The sequence below is a fragment of the Cryptomeria japonica genome, chromosome 2 (genome assembly GCF_030272615.1).
Source record: "Cryptomeria japonica chromosome 2, Sugi_1.0, whole genome shotgun sequence".
NCBI lineage: Eukaryota > Viridiplantae > Streptophyta > Pinopsida > Cupressales > Cupressaceae > Cryptomeria > Cryptomeria japonica.
In genome coordinates, this window is record NC_081406.1 from 433,631,486 (window position 1) to 433,649,876 (window position 18,391).

At 37.3% G+C, this 18,391-nt stretch overlaps 1 protein-coding gene across 3 annotated transcripts in view; it reads left to right on the forward strand.

The window, feature by feature from the left end:
• The window catches only part of LOC131031610 (1,4-alpha-glucan-branching enzyme 1, chloroplastic/amyloplastic), a 203,499-nt gene that overhangs the window by 62,930 nt on the left and 122,178 nt on the right, over positions 1-18,391 (forward strand). For all 3 annotated transcript variants that reach the window (XM_057962766.2, XM_057962768.2, XM_057962767.2), the window contains exon 9: positions 6,732-6,839. In XM_057962766.2, the coding sequence (XP_057818749.2) occupies positions 6,732-6,839 (108 nt within the window). The remainder of the gene's footprint in view (positions 1-6,731; positions 6,840-18,391) is intronic.

Consider the following 18,391-nt stretch of genomic DNA (forward strand, 5'->3'; position numbering starts at 1 on the left):
TGGGTGGGGTTAGGGTTTCCATCAGTGGTTGAATTCTGAGTTATGCCCGAACTATAAAGGCAATTTTGTAACCTGTTGGCAGGATCTTCTCCTCTTTTTCTCTTACAGTAATTTATGATTTTCTGCAATTGTAAAATCACCTTGTCTTTGCATCAATAAAATTTGTTTGCCTTACCTAGTTTCAGTTTATGCAAATTTGTGTATTTTTTTTACCTGTTTGTGTGAATACATCTTTTTCTTGTTTTTTTTATATCTGGGATAGTGTTGACTCCTCTTAGAGTGGCATCTGAGAACATTGTTCGTTCCTCTGCCATTGTTAAGAATTCCAACCTTGACTCAGTCTTAGAAAGCTAGACTTAGATGGAAACGTGTATCTTTTGGGCAGTTTTATTGATGTTCTGTGCAATTACAGGTGGGGGTAGATCAACTTTCAGTCTAGGTGCAAGCCTTATTTCCCTTCTTTCATGCAACCTTTCTCTCTCTCCCTTTTCCTTGTCAGAACATAGGTTAGTATTATCAGTGTTGGGTTGGTCCAACACCTGCACTTAGATTGAATAGGAAGCTGACCTTCTCCGAAGATTCAACCTCACATTTAGCAATGTCCCACACTTGAGAGGTTGATTCAATGTTTCACAAGGTTGATGATGAAGGTTTCTTGGGTCATCAAGGGTGCAAACTTTTGTGACAACAGGAACTTTAATACTATAACTTTAAGGATCACACTCTAAGGGAGAACTTCGATCCATATCATCATGTTAGGGTAGTATGTGGAAGGAAGTTTTGACATCCAGTGCATCTTGAAGACCATTGGGCTATTGCAGTCGATGATTTTGAGATAAGGAAGAAGATGTGTTCAAGATTAGCATTGAATATGATTAGACTTGAATGATCGTGTCACGTGCTAGATCAACTTGAGGATCATGGTAGGTATGTTCAACAATATTTCACGAAGGAGAAGACTAGTGCTCTTCTTGCAATAGATTGGGTTGTTCAAGAGGTCACACACCTTGATGCAATAGTTCGACTTGTGATGGACAACACAAAGAGATGGGTGAGTCAACAAGTAAACAAATTGAGAGAGAGGAATGTTCCTTTAACTTATGATAATGGGAAATGTGGAGTCTTCATTTTCTGAAGATGAAATAGTAGAGGAGTCACAAGATGTTAGCAATGATGAAGATTTGAGCATTCCAAAGGACAAAAGTCTCGAGAGAGAAAGGGACATTGCCTAGGGCTCACAACCTAGAGGATTGAAAAGGAAAGATGCACCAAATAAGTAATTACAACAGAAAAGACATAAGTCAGGGACAAGCCATTCAACAGCTAGTACTTCTTCAGTGCGAGAGGTTGACCTTTTTGTACATGTGAATGCAACATCTATTGCACAAGGCGAACCACAATAGAAGGATGGATTATCTCCAAGCTTACAGGATAGGAGAAGTATAAATGAATCTGTGGAGTCCATTCAACAAAGGAGTCAAAAGGCTAATTCTCTTCATGGTGATGAAGCCCCTCTTGATGATCAACCTATGCAAAAGCTTACAAATTCTATTGATGAAGTAATAGGAGGATCAGATGCGGGATTTCAGGATGAGGAGTTCAATAAAGGAATGATATCAGGTTTGTGAGGAACTCATGAGCAAGAAGACTTGGGTGAAGGCATTGACCAACTTGCAGTGCTCGAATGGTTAAGAGAACGAATGAAGAAGAAACCAATAGTGGAAGTTGAACCGTAGAGAAGAAGAAACCAAAGAAATACTCCAAGGTCATAAGAGAGAGTGTTGGGTCTCGCGTGGTGCAAATCGCAACTCCAAGGGTTGATAAGCCAAGGGAGCAGATCACTCTGGAGGATTCTGATGTTAGCACAATTGACTTGGGGCCAATCACCTAGCATTAGTTAGTTGAAGATTTGCAAGATTTCGTGTTTAACATGGTAGAGCAATTGAAGAAGGAAACAAAAAAGAAGAATAAGCTAAAGATAGAGAATAGACAATTAATAGACTACATGCAACGTTTAGTGAAGCCACTCCAGCCAGAAGATGAGACATTTGTGCCCCCTATAATACTCTCGAGGGAATCACTTGAGAGCATTTAAGAGATAAGGATGATATCTCGGACAACTAAGGAATGGATTGGAGGTGCCTTTGATTTGTAAAGGGAACAAATTGGTATAGATTTGCAACTCATTGTTTGTTTTATCCACAAACCTATTACATTTCTACTTCTTATCGTCGACTTGGATGGTACCTTTATCTATATGGTCTTGGACAATGTGTCTCAGACGCATATAGCGTTCTGTATCATGATCAGGCATGCGATGATGCTGGTAGAACTTAGAACCATCATACCAACGAGGGTATGGTCTGTTATTCGGAAGAGGTCTTATCTTATGGAGGGTCACTAGGTTGTCTTTTAACAATTTTTGTAACACACTCAAGTAAGAATCGGATAACTTAGTGAATACTCAATTATGTTGAGGCTCTAGTGCGTTTTTCTCAAATGCCTGAGGTATTGTGATTACATTAGCTGCAACCTTGTTCTTCTGGTATGCACTTGAGGACGATGCACTTGCAAAGGTATCAGTATGAGAATTCGATGTAGGATTTCCAAATTGAGTCAATGTATGTTGATAATCAGTGAGAGCAATGCAAAGATTAGAGAAATTTTGATTTTTTTTTAAGGGGAGCTTGTCCCTCAGTGTTGGCTGCAGATTGCCAATAAACATCCTCTGAAAGGGATCATGGTAGATATAGATTGTTACCTCACTATGAAATTAGTCAATTTCTCATCCAGTTGTTGTTTGCAATGAACAAGGTTAGCGATGGTGACCTTGCTGCCAATGTTATCCAAGAATTGTTTGAGAAATGCATCCATCAATTCATCAAAACTTTGAATTGAGTAATTCGATAAAGAGCTATACCTTTGTAATGTGGTCCCTTTGAGAGATTGGGATAATAGTTTTAAAAAAACATGATCTTGACTATGATAATCATTGCATAGAGGAAGGAAAGAATTGATTTGCAAATGAGGATCTCCATCGCCATCATATCAATCGAATTTGAGAGCCTCAATCTGTTGGGGAAGGTTAGCATTAAGGATATGTATTGCAAGTGGGTTGCGGTGGTAATATGGTGGAAGAGAGGGTTGATTAGTAGCATTTGTAAAGTTGGCAAGTTGTTGCTGAAGCTGTCACATGTTCTGCAATATTGTATTAAGGACATGATTAACGAGTAGAGGAGGTAGAGGTGAATTATGCATGTCGGTAGAATCAGTAGCATTGGCACTAGTACTAGTACTCGGGCTAACACCAACACCGGCACCAACATGAGAGCCATTATTAGTACCAGCACTAACATTGACACCAGAAGCATGAGTTGCGGAAGTAGCAGTGATAGAGCTAGAAATAGGACTAGTATACCCCAAGGGAGTTTGAGAAACACTGGTGTTCAAAATGGTGTTACCAGATAGAGGATCAGTCGTAGGACTAGTGATGTCGGACCGAGTGTCTTGAGGCTTTGGTACAATAGAAGATACATGAGACCCTACTATCGTAGATAATGCCCTAAGTACCTCCAAGCTCTATTGATTTGAGATCAACGTCTCTCTCATATTATTAATGATAGAACCGGCCTAAGGGAGAATATTCTCCCGATTTAAGAAACCTTTGAAATCCCTTAGGTTCTCCTCAAGGGATTGAATCTAATCGAACAAAACCATTAGAGCAGACTCATGATGCAGAAGAGGAGACCCCGGAGGGGTACTTTTCAGAGTATTATTTCAAAAGTTAGGCTGAGAACAAGATGTAGTAGAACCTCCCAAACCTAAACCCAGAGGAAAAGATTGAGGAGAAAAATGATCATCGGGATTAATTGTCCTCGAGAACATTGGACCAAGTTTTGTAGGGCTATACCGTTTAGGGGGAATACTAGGTCTAGAAGTCCTCATCACAATCCCTGAAGCAGTCAGGGTTGTAAAGCTCATAGACAAGCCTCACAACAATATGATTAGCTCAAGTATGAGAATGAGAGAGCATAGATGAAAGCACTGATTGTTTGTGTTTTAGAAAAAGTTTTAATAAAAAGTTTTAACAAGTTTAAATCAAGAGGTGAGTTCAATCTGGTTCACCAAAATGTAGAGAAAAATTGAATTGCTGTGAAGGGTGGTCAAACCCCTCGAGGACTCAACTTGCCTAAAGATCTGTTCAGTATTGTCCTATTTTTAGATGACCTTCTATAATGTCTATTTATAGAGATATCTGATTGTATTGGAAATCTATTTGAAGATTCCTAATTTTAGTTGATGTATTTGTGGATTGATTCTGTATTTTACGGCATGCTTTGTGTGCAATTAAATTGTTGGCAGCATAGGAACTTCATTATGCTTTTTATTTGTCTTGAATAAATTGAATGCAAAATATTGCAACTCTTATAAAAAAGTGCTTTCGGCACTTAGATTTTTGAATGGCAGTTTTTATGCTATTTTCCATTGAGATTATAGTTCAAGCCTTTGTGTAATTTTGTGTGTGTTGTTTAAGTTGATATAATTGTTTGTATTGAAAATTGTAGGCTTTTTATTCCAGATTTTATTGAAGTGTGATTGTAGCTTTATATGCAATTCTCTCCATTTTTTTTTATTTCTAACTTTTTGTGTGTAATCTAACTGTAATGCTTTCTACCCTCTACTTTTATGTAATGTCCCTTATATAATACCAAGTAATAATATCCAAGTAAAGCTTGAACCAATACTTTTATAATTTCTTTGATCTGATTTGACAAGGTTTTTGGATTATGATTGAATATATGTATATGAATATATGAATTGGAATTAACAATAATGTCACGAGTCTGAAAGTAATGTTAAAACAATAAATTCTGATATAAAATATGATCTTAATGATAACTGATAAATCACTGTTTCTGAATTGATCTAATTGTTCATGTGATGGATACTTGAGGATCTATGCCTTAAATGGATAGCTGTGTCTTATTCTTTATGCTCTTGCTAAGATTGTTGTTGTATCTGAAATCTTCAACCTTGTGCTCATGCGAATTTACCTTGTAATGGGGTGGCTTGATACCTCTGTATTACTTGGTTATGTAAAGATCTGCTACTGCAGTCTGGAATAAATCAATAACACTTCTTCACACATTCCACACCACACATTTCCAATCTTCATTTATATCTTCATATTAAACTGAAGAGAGACACCTTTTCACAATGGATGCATTCTTTCTAAGAGAGGCATCCTTCCATTTATGGATCGCAGCCCTTCTGTCATGCTTTGTTTTAATGATTTAATCTCAACACAATGTAATACAATCGCTGCATTTTTATTAAACTCGCATGTCTATAATATTCACACCTCTTGCTTAAACTCTTAAAAAATGTATCTCTCACTTAACTATTATTTTATGGATCACACCTTTCCATCAATTGTTATTTTTCTCAACCAAAAATCACTGCTCTAATTAATATTCTTTGCTGCTTTCTTTAATTATATTCACTGACCTTATAATCGCTGCTTATGCAAAATGAATCATGGTTTTTAATTTTAAATCATTAAACAGTGCTTCATATGAACTGAACAATAATTGTTATCGCTGTATGAAGATCTCACCTGATCAAGCTGCATATTATAATCGCTGTCTTGAATTATTAATCCGTAATCTTTATCACTTAGTATGTATTTATCTTCACCACCTTGGTCAGAAGTGCTTAGCATGTAATAATTGATATATTCTTCACCATTCTTACAAAATCTCTATAAGCTCGCCATGTTAATCAAATCATTCACTAATTGCACAAGTATTAATACTTTATTCTTTAAAGGAGTCGGCCAATTTTTTAAGTTTATTGTAATTATTGTTCATGTTGTTATGATTGTTGTTAATCATCTCTTTGTAATCGCTGTCATAACCATATATAGTCATTGCTTGCACTCCAAACTATCTTTGTCATGGCAACTTATGGTGAATAGAAATTTGTCCTTATGAGCAGGTTCAATGAATGTTTCTTTTCCTTGAGTATCATAGACTGTCACTCCATGGGTATCATAAGAGTTTCAATTGTATCAGTCTCATTTATAAACATAATACAAGGAGCTTTCTCACAACATAAATGTCTGCTACTGACTAATTTGGAAATGTCCTAGGCCTACCATGCCTGGACCATAAAGAGTTTCTCTTACTCGTTTGGTTCTAGAGATTAGAATTTGGATGGGAACATCACATTTTAGCTAAAGAGCACAACTACTTTCTAGCTGTTGTAGTTGTATACTTTCAAGAAAGATAAAAATTCTCTCCTCTTGAGTAGAGTTTTTGATAAGCATTGTGCCCTTGCCCAAGGACTAAAAGGATAAGACATTTGTCATTTGCATGCAATATGTGTGCAGAATCTAGAGATCTAACTTGTATATATTGTAAAAAGCTTGAGGTTGTTTCCTTAGGTGCTAGGGTTTGGTTTTGTTTTCTATTACAAGAGAGCTTCCCCTTCTAATTTGAAGAAAGGTATATCATTACACACCCATCTGTTTTGTGTTGTTTTGAAGGGGACAAATTAAAATGCTAACATTTATTTAGCTTAATTGTCAAAGTTGTTTACTCGATTATGTTCTCATTGACTAAGCAAAATATTATATGTCTGAATATAAGACAGTTGGATGGTATTCACAAGTAGGTTTTGCACATATTTAATTTACTGCCAACTTAAAGGGGATCGTTGCTTTCTTGCAGTTTGGTCATCCCGAATGGATTGATTTTCCAAGAAAAGACAACGGTTGGAGCTATGACAAATGTAGAAGACAATGGAACTTAGTTGACACAGATCATCTAAGATACAAGGTAATTTATTTGCTGGTGAAGGTGCCATATTTAGACTAACAGTAAATTTCTTGTAAAAATCTTCTAGATTAGGCTACTTTTTACTTTCCCTGGCTGATCACTATACAAGGTGTTCCAGTGCTCTCCTGAATTTTTTCTTTTAAACTTTATTATTTAAATGTTAAAAAGACCATGATTTTGTACTTATTGGCATTACAAATAATGTTAATAATGAATTTTATATGTCTTGTCCATAAATGCTAATAATTTATGAAGTGCAGAATGTGTTAGACTTAGGATGCATACATTAGTTTCTTTACTGTTATCTAAATCCATTGACATGATGCCTACATTTACTTTAGCCATTGCTTTCATCCATATACTTGTCTACTATAATTTATCGATGCTACTTACAGCTTAATTGGTTATATATAACTGATATTTGAGTCAGTTTGAACATTCATTTTTGGAAATGTGCTATTGAATTCTAGATGCAAGGAATTTATATTGTGACCACCAGAAAATTTTTAGTTTTTCTAATAGGAATTTTCTCTAAGAAGCAATCAATTGCATGTTCAAACTACTGGAGGATAACTTCTGGTTATAGACAATCGTAAAAAAAGGGGTTGTTTCTAGTTTTAGCTATGATGAAATCATTTATGTTTATGATTTCATCATGTGATCATCTTCATAAAATTTATGGAAGTTCTTAATTGTTGAGTACAGACAAGTCAGTTTTCTCTCTCCCAGTTGACTAGGCATTGGTTACATCACTAATCACGACTCTGCTGCTGGCTAGGCTAACCATTGAAAACTCTGATTAAATTCCTCTGAATATTGATCACTACTGATTTTAGTAAAGCAGGCAGTGACATCAGTGAAGCTAGGGAAGATATTATGAAGTTCGTATGACTGTTTTGATCCCTTGTTGACTGAAAATGCTGTTGACTTTATTCTGTAATGTTGACAAGAACCTGCTTCATCGACCAGAATCTGCTGCAATTGCATTCATCAGAATCTTCTGTGATGACCTGCCAGTCTGCTGATCAACAACCAAATTGTGTAGTTTAGACTTTAGCCATTATCTAAGTAGCTAGGTTGTTAAAAAACCAGAAAATAGTAAAGGCCAAAAAGTAGTCCAGCATGACAAATGCTGAAGCCCAACCAATGCTAAGGTTGGAAACTGAAAGTCTGGAAGTGCAAATTGTTGATACATGATAGCCTTGGTAAGATAAATGATTGAATGAGAGATAAATGAAGTCTCTCATTCAATCATCTATCTCATCGATAGACTAGATAAGACTTCAGTTATCATTCCTTGTCCGATAATTATTATAATTACTCTTCGATATGCTATGTTCAGATTTCATCTGATACTAATAATTATATGCATGATAACTCAAGTCTATGTAGATATTCACTTGTATACGATCTTGCTGTGATCGTATTCTTCGATCGATACATATATAACCTCGCCAATAAATCCCGATCAACACCGGGTGCGCAACCAATGCCCAAACTACCGTTTAACATTGGTTGTTAATCATAATGCATAGAATACCGATTAGTATCGGTTTTGTTTGTTAATTACATACACACCGGTTGACATCGGTTAAACGCAATTATGATTTGAAGGGGCGCGATCAAGTAATATCTTGATCGGTCATGTCTAATAGACATGACCAGTCAAGGTATTGCTTGATCTTCTTGATTGGCATATATATATCGATCGGTGATTGTGAGAAGGACATTGAAATTTGTAAATGCTCTTTCTCCATCTGCAACATACCAGATAATAATCAGATTTATTATATTGAGATATAACATATACTTGAAAGAAAAATAAACTTGAATATAACTTGCACCTTGAATTGAAAATTGAATTACATTTACATGGTATCAGAGCTATAGTTAAATCGAACCTGAGTCTATTCAATTTTGTGGAAAATTCAAGACAAGCATATATTCAACATCACATTTCTCCTAATGGCTAGCACTATCAGATTCGAAGATAGACTTGGAGGAGGTGAAGACTTCTCAGCATGGAAGTTCAGAATTCAGATAATTCTAAAAGAAAATAAAGTCGAATCATTTGTAAAAACTGAAACTACAAAACCTGAGATTGAACCTGACAAAGCAACTTGGATATAGGGAAATGAGAAGGCCATCAAAATCATAGTTGATGGGGTGAGGAATAATATTATGCCCATAATAAGGAAACATGAAACGGCCTACAACATGTTCAAAGCACTTAAAGATGCATTTGAGATATCCAATGCTAGTAGAACCTTGGCTTTAAAGAGAGAAATAAATCATATAGCTATGATCAAAGGGGAGTCAGTCAATGCCTACTTCATGTGGATATCAACCCTAAGGGATGAGCTAGCAACCCTTGGATATGAGATCCAAAGCAAAGAATTAACACTTATGTCTCTAGATGGGTTGCCTAGTATATGGGAAACATTCGTCCGAGGCATCAATGCAAGGGATAAATTTCCAAAGTTTGAAAGGCTAAAGGCAGATTGTCTCCAAGAAGAATCAAGGTTAAATAAAAAAGGAATCAAACAAAAGAATATAGATGAAGATCTTCAAGTCCTAAATACAAACTCCAATAAGAAAAGCAAGCAGAAACAATTTAGGAAGAGGAAAGGTCTTCATGGCAAGAACACCTTCAAGAAGGATCTTTCACAGATTCAATGTTTCAGATGTGACAAATTCGGACACTATGTTGCCAAATGTCCGGAAAGAGCCAAACAACAAGCCACTTTTGCCAAAACAGGAAAATCTAAAGGGGAAGATGACTCCGAGAAGTATGTACTCTACTCAACACTTACAAACCAAGCATCAAACAAGCTTAACTCTTGGGTGATCGACAATGGCTCATCCAAACACATTACAGGGTTTAGAGTAGTGCTAGACTCCATGATAGAGGAGAATGATGAGGAAGTGACTATCGAAGATGATTCCACACATCCAGTCAGAGGAGTTGGAACCTGCACCATCAAACTAAAGTCAGGCATATCATTGCAACTTAAAGGAGTACTATATATCCCAGGCATCAAGAGAAACCTAGTCTCCATATCAACACTAGAGGATAATGGGTACAAAGTGACCTTCATGGACAACAGAGTATTGGTTTGGCCAAAGAATTCATCTATCAAGAAAGCTAAAACCATTGGTCAAAGACAAGGCTACTTGTATGAGCTGTGCACAGAGCCCAACCTAGCCCTAATCCATGAAACTACAGATGCTAATGAAGTTTGGCATAGAAGAATAGGTCACCTGAATTTTAGAGCTTTATCATCAATGGGAAACCTTGTCACAGGCCTACCTAAGTTAAAGCAATATCATTCAGGGGCATGCAAGGGATGTGCCCTAGGTAAAAATGCTAAGGGTGTTTTTCAAAATAGTACTAGGAAAACAAGCAAAGTTCTAGAGTTAGTTCATTCTGATGTATGTGGACCTATGTCCGTACCTTCTTTAGGGGGATTTTTGTATTATGTAATATTTGTTGATGACTACTCTAGGAAAACTTGGATCTACTTTCTGAAATGTAAAGAATCAGAAGAGATCCTTAATAAGCTTAAGGAATTTAAATCACTAACAAAAAACTACTCAGGAAATAAAATCAAAACCTTAAGAACTAACAATGGGGGGGAATACACCTCAGATTTGTTTAAAGATTTTTGTAAAAATGCTGGGATTAAGAGGGAGCTTACTATACCTTATAATCCTCAACAAAATGGGGTAGCTGAGAGGAAAAATAGAACAATTGTAGAAGTTGCCAAAGGCATGATTCTTGATCAGAATCTAAATACCAATCTTTGGGCAAAAGCAACAAGCACTGCTGTATATATACAAAATAGATGTCCTCACTCCCATCTTGAAGCTAAAATCCCTGAGGAAGTCTTTACTAAAACAAAGCCAGATATCAGCCACCTTAGAATATTTGGGTATCCTGTCTATATTCATGTAGCTAAGGAGAAAAGATTAAATTAGAGCCTTCTGGAAAAAGGGAAATACTTGTAGGATATAGTGAAACCTCTAAGGCCTACAGAATCTATATACCTGGTAAGAGGAATATTGAACTGAGTAGGGATGTAATCTTTAAAGAAGACTTAGCCTTTAAAAGAGCCCAAAGCTCAATAGAACCTGAAGTCTATATCCCTACCCCTAGCATAGAGGAAGACCCTGCTCTTGAGCTTCAGAGGGAGAGTCTTGAGGAAAATGTAGGTGAAACTCAAAACCCACCTAGAGAAAATTTCAAGAAAAGACCACTATGGGCCACCAAAACTATAGAAGAAGCTCAGAAGTATGCTGCTCCTTCAGGAACCTTCAGAGAAAGCAAAAGGCCTAACAAACTCACCAACTACATTGCTTTCATGAATGATCTCTCAAAAGCAGAACCTACTAATGTATCAGATGCACTTAAACATCAAGTATGGAAGAATGCCATGTCTGAGGAATACCAATCCATTATGAAAAATGATGTTTGGGAGATTGTTCCTAGGCCAGCTAGAAAATCTGTTGTCACCTCCAAAAGGCTCTTCAAAATCAAACATGCTGCAGATGGCAGCATTGAGAAACACAAGGCTAGATTTGTAGCCAGAGGGTTCTCACAAAAGGAAGGAATTGACTATGAAGAAACCTTTGCACTTGTAGCCAGATATACCTTAGTAAGAACAATCTTAGCCATTGCAACAGCAAAAGGATGGAAAGTACATCAGATGGATGTAAAGACAACATTTCTTAATGGAGAGATTACACAAGAAGTATACCTAGAGCAACTTGAAGGGTTTGAGATTCATGATGTAGAATCTCATGTATGTAAACTCAAGAAAGCTTTTTATGGGCTTAAACAGGCTCCCCAGGCCTGGTATGAAAGAATTGACACTTATCTCTCAGGGCTAGGCTTCTCAAAGAATGATGGAGATCCAAATCTCTACTATAAGAAAAACAAAGGTGATATGCTGATATTGATTTTATATGTTGATGATTTGTTAATCACAGGAAAAGAACGCCTCATAGATCAGTGTAAGAAAGACCTTGCTAAAGAATTTGATATGAAGGACTTGGGACTCCTTCATTACTTCCTAGGTTTGGAAGTATGGCAGAATTCTGATGGCATTATACTAAACCAGGGTAAATATACCTTGGACATTTTGAAGAGATTTAGAATGCTAAACTGCAAACCCATGACCTCTCCAATGGAAACAAACCTTCATAAACTTAAGGAAGCAACAACAGAATCACAACCCTCAGATCCTACTCTATACAGGCAAATGATTGGGTCCCTGATGTATCTTGTAAATACGATACCAGATATCTGTTATGTAGTTAATGCCTTGAGTCAGTTTATGTGTGAACCAAAGGAGATACACTTGGTAGCAGTAAAACATATCATGAGATATCTACAAGGTACCCTAAAACTTGGTCTGAAATATGAAAGAGTTGAACTAGATCTACACAGATTCATAGATTCAGATTGGGCTGGAAGTGTAACTGATAGGAAAAGCACCTCAAGATGCTGTTTCAGTTTAGGTTCAGCCATGATATCCTGGATTAGCAGAAAACAGTCATTAGTAGCACAGAGTTCCACTGAGGCCGAATACATTGCAGCCTCAATGGCTGCTCGAGGGGCAGTATGGCTTAGGAAGCTGCTTGTGGGGTTATTCGGTGAACCAATGAAGCCTACAGTTATTCATTGCGACAACCAAAGTTGTATAAAACTTTCAATGAATCCGGTGTTTCATGACAGATCCAAACATATTGAGATTCCATATCATTATGTATGAGACATGGTAGATAGGAATGTGATCCAGTTGGAATACATTTGTACAGGAGAGCAGACAACAGATATTCTTACCAAACCACTTTCAATGGTGAAAGTTGAGCACTTCAGAAAAGGTCTTGGTATGATTGAAATTTAATTTGCTTTGTACTCCTATACTTATTAAGATGTTTTATGTGTAAACTTCTTTGTCATGTTAGGACTTTTATGGGTTTAACCCCCTATGTTCATATCTAAGAGGTGACGATCTCTCAAATAATGAATACTTGTATGTAGACATTATAAGGTGACGATCTTATGATGCTCAAACTAGTTATCATGTTGGATCTCTGGTATGCCATGGATGTGCCATGATTGTGTTGTGGTCAAGCATTTGGATAAAATGTTAGTGCACTTACCACAACTTGGATAAGTTGAGAATTTAACTATTCTCATGTACTTATTCCTAAAGTATTGCGTGTTTAGGCAATACTGATATCACGTTCTTAGGTGATATCTTGTCATCACAAGTTGGTGTGATGAACGTTTGTATCACACGTTTAGGTGATACTTCATGTCACGTGTTTAGGTGATGTGATTTCTTGTATCAAATGATTGATGATACATCATGTCACATGCCTAGGTGATATGGTCCTCTAGAGAGTAAGATTACGTAAGGAATACTGACCATCATTAAAAATGTGATGCTAGATATGTTGTCTTTTATTTATCTTCCCTAGCTAAGAGGGAGTGTTGATACATGATAGCCTCGGTAAGATAAATGATTGAATGAAAGATAAATGAAGTCTCTCATTCAATCATCTATCTCATCAATAGACTAGATAAGACTTCAGTTATCATTCCTTGTCCGATAATTATTATAATTACTCTTCGATATGATATGTTCAGATTTCATCTTATACTGATAATTATATGCATGATAACTCAAGTCTACGTAGATATTCACTTGTATACGATCTTGCTGTGATTGTATTCTTCGATCGATACATATATAACCTCTCCAAAGAATCCCGATCAACACCGGGTGCGCAACCAATGCCCAAACTACCGTTTAACATCGGTTGTTAATCATAATGCATAGAATACCGATTAGTATTGGTTTTGTTTGTTAATTACATACACACCGATTGACATCGGTTAAACGCAATTATGATTTGAAGGGGCGCGATCAAGTAATATCTTGATCGGTTATGTCTAATAGACATGACCAGTCAAGGTATTGCTTGATCTTCTTGATTGGCATATATATATATATCGATCAGTGATTGTGAGAAGGACATTGAAATTAATAAATGCTCTTTCTCCATCTGCAACATACCAGATAATGATCAGATTTATTATATTGAGATATAACATATACTTGAAAGAAAAATAAACTTGAATATAACTTGCACCTTGAATTGAAAATTGAATTACATTTACACAAATAACACCAAGTTACATTAAAAGGACGTATGTATCGGCATATGTGAAATGGAGGATAGGAGTTGTAGCAGAAAACCACCAATCATTCCATTGTCACTGTGAGCTATAGTCCCTGGTAGGGGAGGTAGGGATTGATTCCCTTGTAGTTGCACTTGTACCAATCTCAATGCAAGCTATGCACACAAATGTCATTATACAAGCTCAATACCCAGCACCGGAGGCAATCTTTTGCATACCCAACCATCATCAAAGCTTGTAAATGAATGTTTGGAGGTATAACTAATGCCTTGAGAAGCATATTAAGGACATCTGCTTCAGCATATTGGATGAAGAGAATGCGAGTTTGCATTAGTAGTTACAGGGATCTATTTAATGAACATTGAATATAAAGGCATAGTAATATGATGGCATACAAGTTATACCATTAGTCGTAACTTACACTTGTTGAATCAACTTGCAATTCCAAAAAACTACTTCAAATGTTGATGGTGAATTTACTTGTAGTTTATGCCATAGTGTTTTCCAAATTTGTAATGTCCCCTCTTCTTTAGTTGCCATTCAATGCTTAGATTCACCTGTCATCCATCTCCATAGGTGAAGTTCGGTGTTTGGAGATGAATTTGCTAGCCAAAGGGGTCCTAGACTTAGTCATTTTATGACTTTGGTGAAAATAATAAAGTAACTTTATAATATAAAGTTACATAAGTCACTTTTTCTAAAAGTAGAAAAAGTCAATAAAGTAACTTATAAGTTACTATTTAATTTAATAAATGATTTTATGACTTCTCCCATGGCATGACCCCCTAGGTGAAAAAGTAAATTTTTAAAAAGGTGGTCAATGTTAATGTATTAAAGACCCTTGAGCAGATCGAACTTATGAGGAGAGGGAAGATTCCATTGGAATCTTAATTTGATGCCATTAGGGGTTTGATTTGGGAGAGGAAGGCATGCGTGTGATTTGGAATCATTATTGGGCATTCTTTTGTGGTTAATTTTATTGATTTTGCTCTGCAACATTCTGCCATAGCAGTCTCAGCAGCTTGGAGGTCCAAATTGAGGACGAAAACCCTTGGTTCAAGCAGGCTGGACGATACCCCAACCAATTATCTCACTTAAGCACTCAAAAGAAATTGTTCCAGACAAAATTGAGGGTCAATTTATTCAGATTTTTGGATCAGAATTGCAAAATTGACACCAAGTGATAGATTTGAGCATTTGGATCAGAGATTGCTGCAAGAAATAGGTCACAAATGCCAGCTGTACAGCTCCCTTGGCCAACCGTACCATTCTCTTGCCTGGGAATCCATAAAAAAATAAGTTGAAGGGTTTAAGTAGGATTTTTTTGTACAAATCTGATTGTCAGCAATAGGAATAAAGATTGGACACATTCTTTCAGGCTTTCAATGCCACCAGAGAGATTTGAGCAAAACAGTGTGGAAAATTGCCCTTTTTCAGTGAAGTCTCTTGGGGGTTTGAAGGAAACAGCAACAAATTGGTCAATTTATTTTAGATTTGTTTTTGGTAATTATTTACTAGAGGAAATAAACTCATTGGAGCAGTTAGGACTCATTGATAGCTCCTATAGCAGCACTTGGACTCATTTGTGCTAATTAAGTAGCCCTCCAGGCAAGACGTTGGACTCCTGGTAGGCCAATTTTGGCTTGTATTTGGTGAATTCCATTGTTTATTGGCATTAAATAATTTCTGTTACAAATTTAGTCAATCTGAAATTTAATTTCAGTCATTAGCTTATGTTTATTACTGTCTTTCAATTGCATTACTTAAATTCCCAAGGATACATACTTTGCAAAAACATACTTAAATTCCCAAGGATACATACTTTGCAAAAACACAAAAAAAGTGAAAAAACCACAAAACAAACAAACAAAACTAATTTACTTCTCGCTGGTCAATGAATACAAAAACCAGAAAAGTAAGTTAGTTTGCTACATTCCTAAGTCAACATCTTACATTGGTATCAGAGCAATGATCCTTCCAGCCTGGGGATCATCTAAGTAATTCTATGCAACGGGGCAGATTTGGTACCTACAGATATTACACATGCAGGAGACCTAGAGTGGATTTGAATTTTGTTACGGAACCACCTTTTGGGATTAATATGGGTGATATACCAGAAGGACATAGGAGTCCACCCAAACAGGAGAGACAGGCACCAATCAATCTTGATGAGATTATGAGGAGCTTGGCTGAATCACAACCAAGAATTGTTCAGGCAATCAACAAGTTACAAGACACACTTGACAAAATGGATCTGGGAAATAATAGGGGAAGGCATAGGAGTCGTAGCAGGACAGTATCAGCTGCAGGAAGTAGGGGCAGCAGTAGAACTCTATCTTCCTTGAGTAACGCATCCTTCTCACCACGGAGAGACATGACCCATACTAGGAAAGCAGATAGGTCTATGCTCCCTCCGTTCACTCTTAGAGATGAACCACCCTTGGCTGATCCATAAAATGGAATCACCTTTTAGGACACAGTTATGGCTGCCAACGATGAGTGGGCACGTCTACCAGCACATGTTAGAGATGCATTTCCGTTGCATCAATATTGTATGCAGTGCTGTAATTTCATGAGGGGACTGAATGACAGGGGACCCGAACAACAGTGGAATAATGATCTAAAGAAGACTACAGATAAGCTGATCTTATCCACTTTTGATGGCAGTGGCTCCACTAGTGCACGAGCGTGGGTTCACAAGCTAGATATATACCTCTCCTTGAAACCTATGGCTGAAAATGAGGCCATCCAGTTTGTTGTCTTGCATTTGGAGGGTGTCGCATATGACTAGGGGCACCATGGATTGGTCACGCAGAATCATGCCCTCATTCATTCATACACAGAGTTCACAGAGAGGCTGATTTCCAGATTTGACGGGAAAGACGTGGTACTTTATTACAGGGATTTAGCTCTTCTAAAATAGTCGGGTCATGTGGATACATATATCAATGAATTTTAGCGTATAGCAGTGATGATACCTGAGATGCCTATTAGGAGGGTAGTTATGCTCTTTATAGAGGGACTTCATGAGAGATACCGTGGTTTGGGTAAAGCTTTGAAGCCTAAGACTCTGCAAGAGGCTATTCAACTCACATTAGATTTGGACACCACTCTTCCATCCACTTTTCAGCAAAACAAATTTTTTCCCAGGAACTCTAAACCCTTTCAGAAGCCTTTCAATCCACAGAAGGGTAACACATCTTCTCTTAGGCTTGATCAGGAGTTTAGAAATGAATTGAGGAGGAAGAATTTGTGTTTTACTTGTAAGGAACCTTGGGCACCGGGACACAGGTGCCTTGGCAAAGGCAAAGCTCATCTCATTGAAGTGAGCTCAGATGTGGAGGATGAGTACATACAAGACACTGATGATGAGGGAGAGCATATTGAGCCTCCCTAGATTGAGCTTGACTCTACTGATGCACAGGCTACAACCAATGTCACCATGGCCACTCTTTCCAGTTATCCTAAGTTCCATGCTTTTAGATTGAAGGGAACCATACAGGGGCAGTGTGTAGTGTGTTTAGTAGATACTGGAGCGACCCGTAACTTTATTGATCAACACTTTAGAGAAACGTGGGTTACAAACAGAGGAATTTTCAGGATGTGGTGTGAAGGTTGCAGATGGTGTAGTGTTGGGATGTACCAGGAGGATTCCTCAGCTCAGTATCCAGATGGGAGACTACATTTTGACAGATGACTTTTATGTTTTACCGTTAGAGGACTATGATGCAGTTATTGGTATGCAGTGGTTACAGGGAATTGGTAGATATGTCATTGATCACCGCAGAATGCAGTTGGAGTTCTTAGTTGATGGTAAGAAGAGAATACTGAGGGCATTATCGGATGGAGGCCCCAAGGAGGTTTCTTCTTGCAGGATGGAGACTATTATCAGGCACAGAGATATCCTTTGGGCTACACAGTGCTTTATTTCATCTAAAGCACCTTCATCTTAGGATGGCAAATCATATCACATTGATATACAACAATTTTAGATAAGCATGGGGTGGTGTTTGGTGATATACCACTTGGTGTACTGCCTGATATAGGCTTTGAGCATGTGATAGAATTAGAGGATGGAGCAAAACCAGTCATGACCACTCCCTACCGCCATCCTAAGGCTTAGAGAGATGAGATTGAGAATACCATCAGGGAACTTCTGGACATGGGATTCATTAGACCGAGTTCCTTTGCTTCTTCAATTGTGTTGGTGAAGAACAAGGATGGGACCCTATGCTTGTGTATTGACTACCGTGCACTTAATAAGAAAACCATTAAGAACCGGTATCCCATTCCACGCATAGATGAGTTGTTGGATGAGCTTCATGGCTCAGTTTATTTT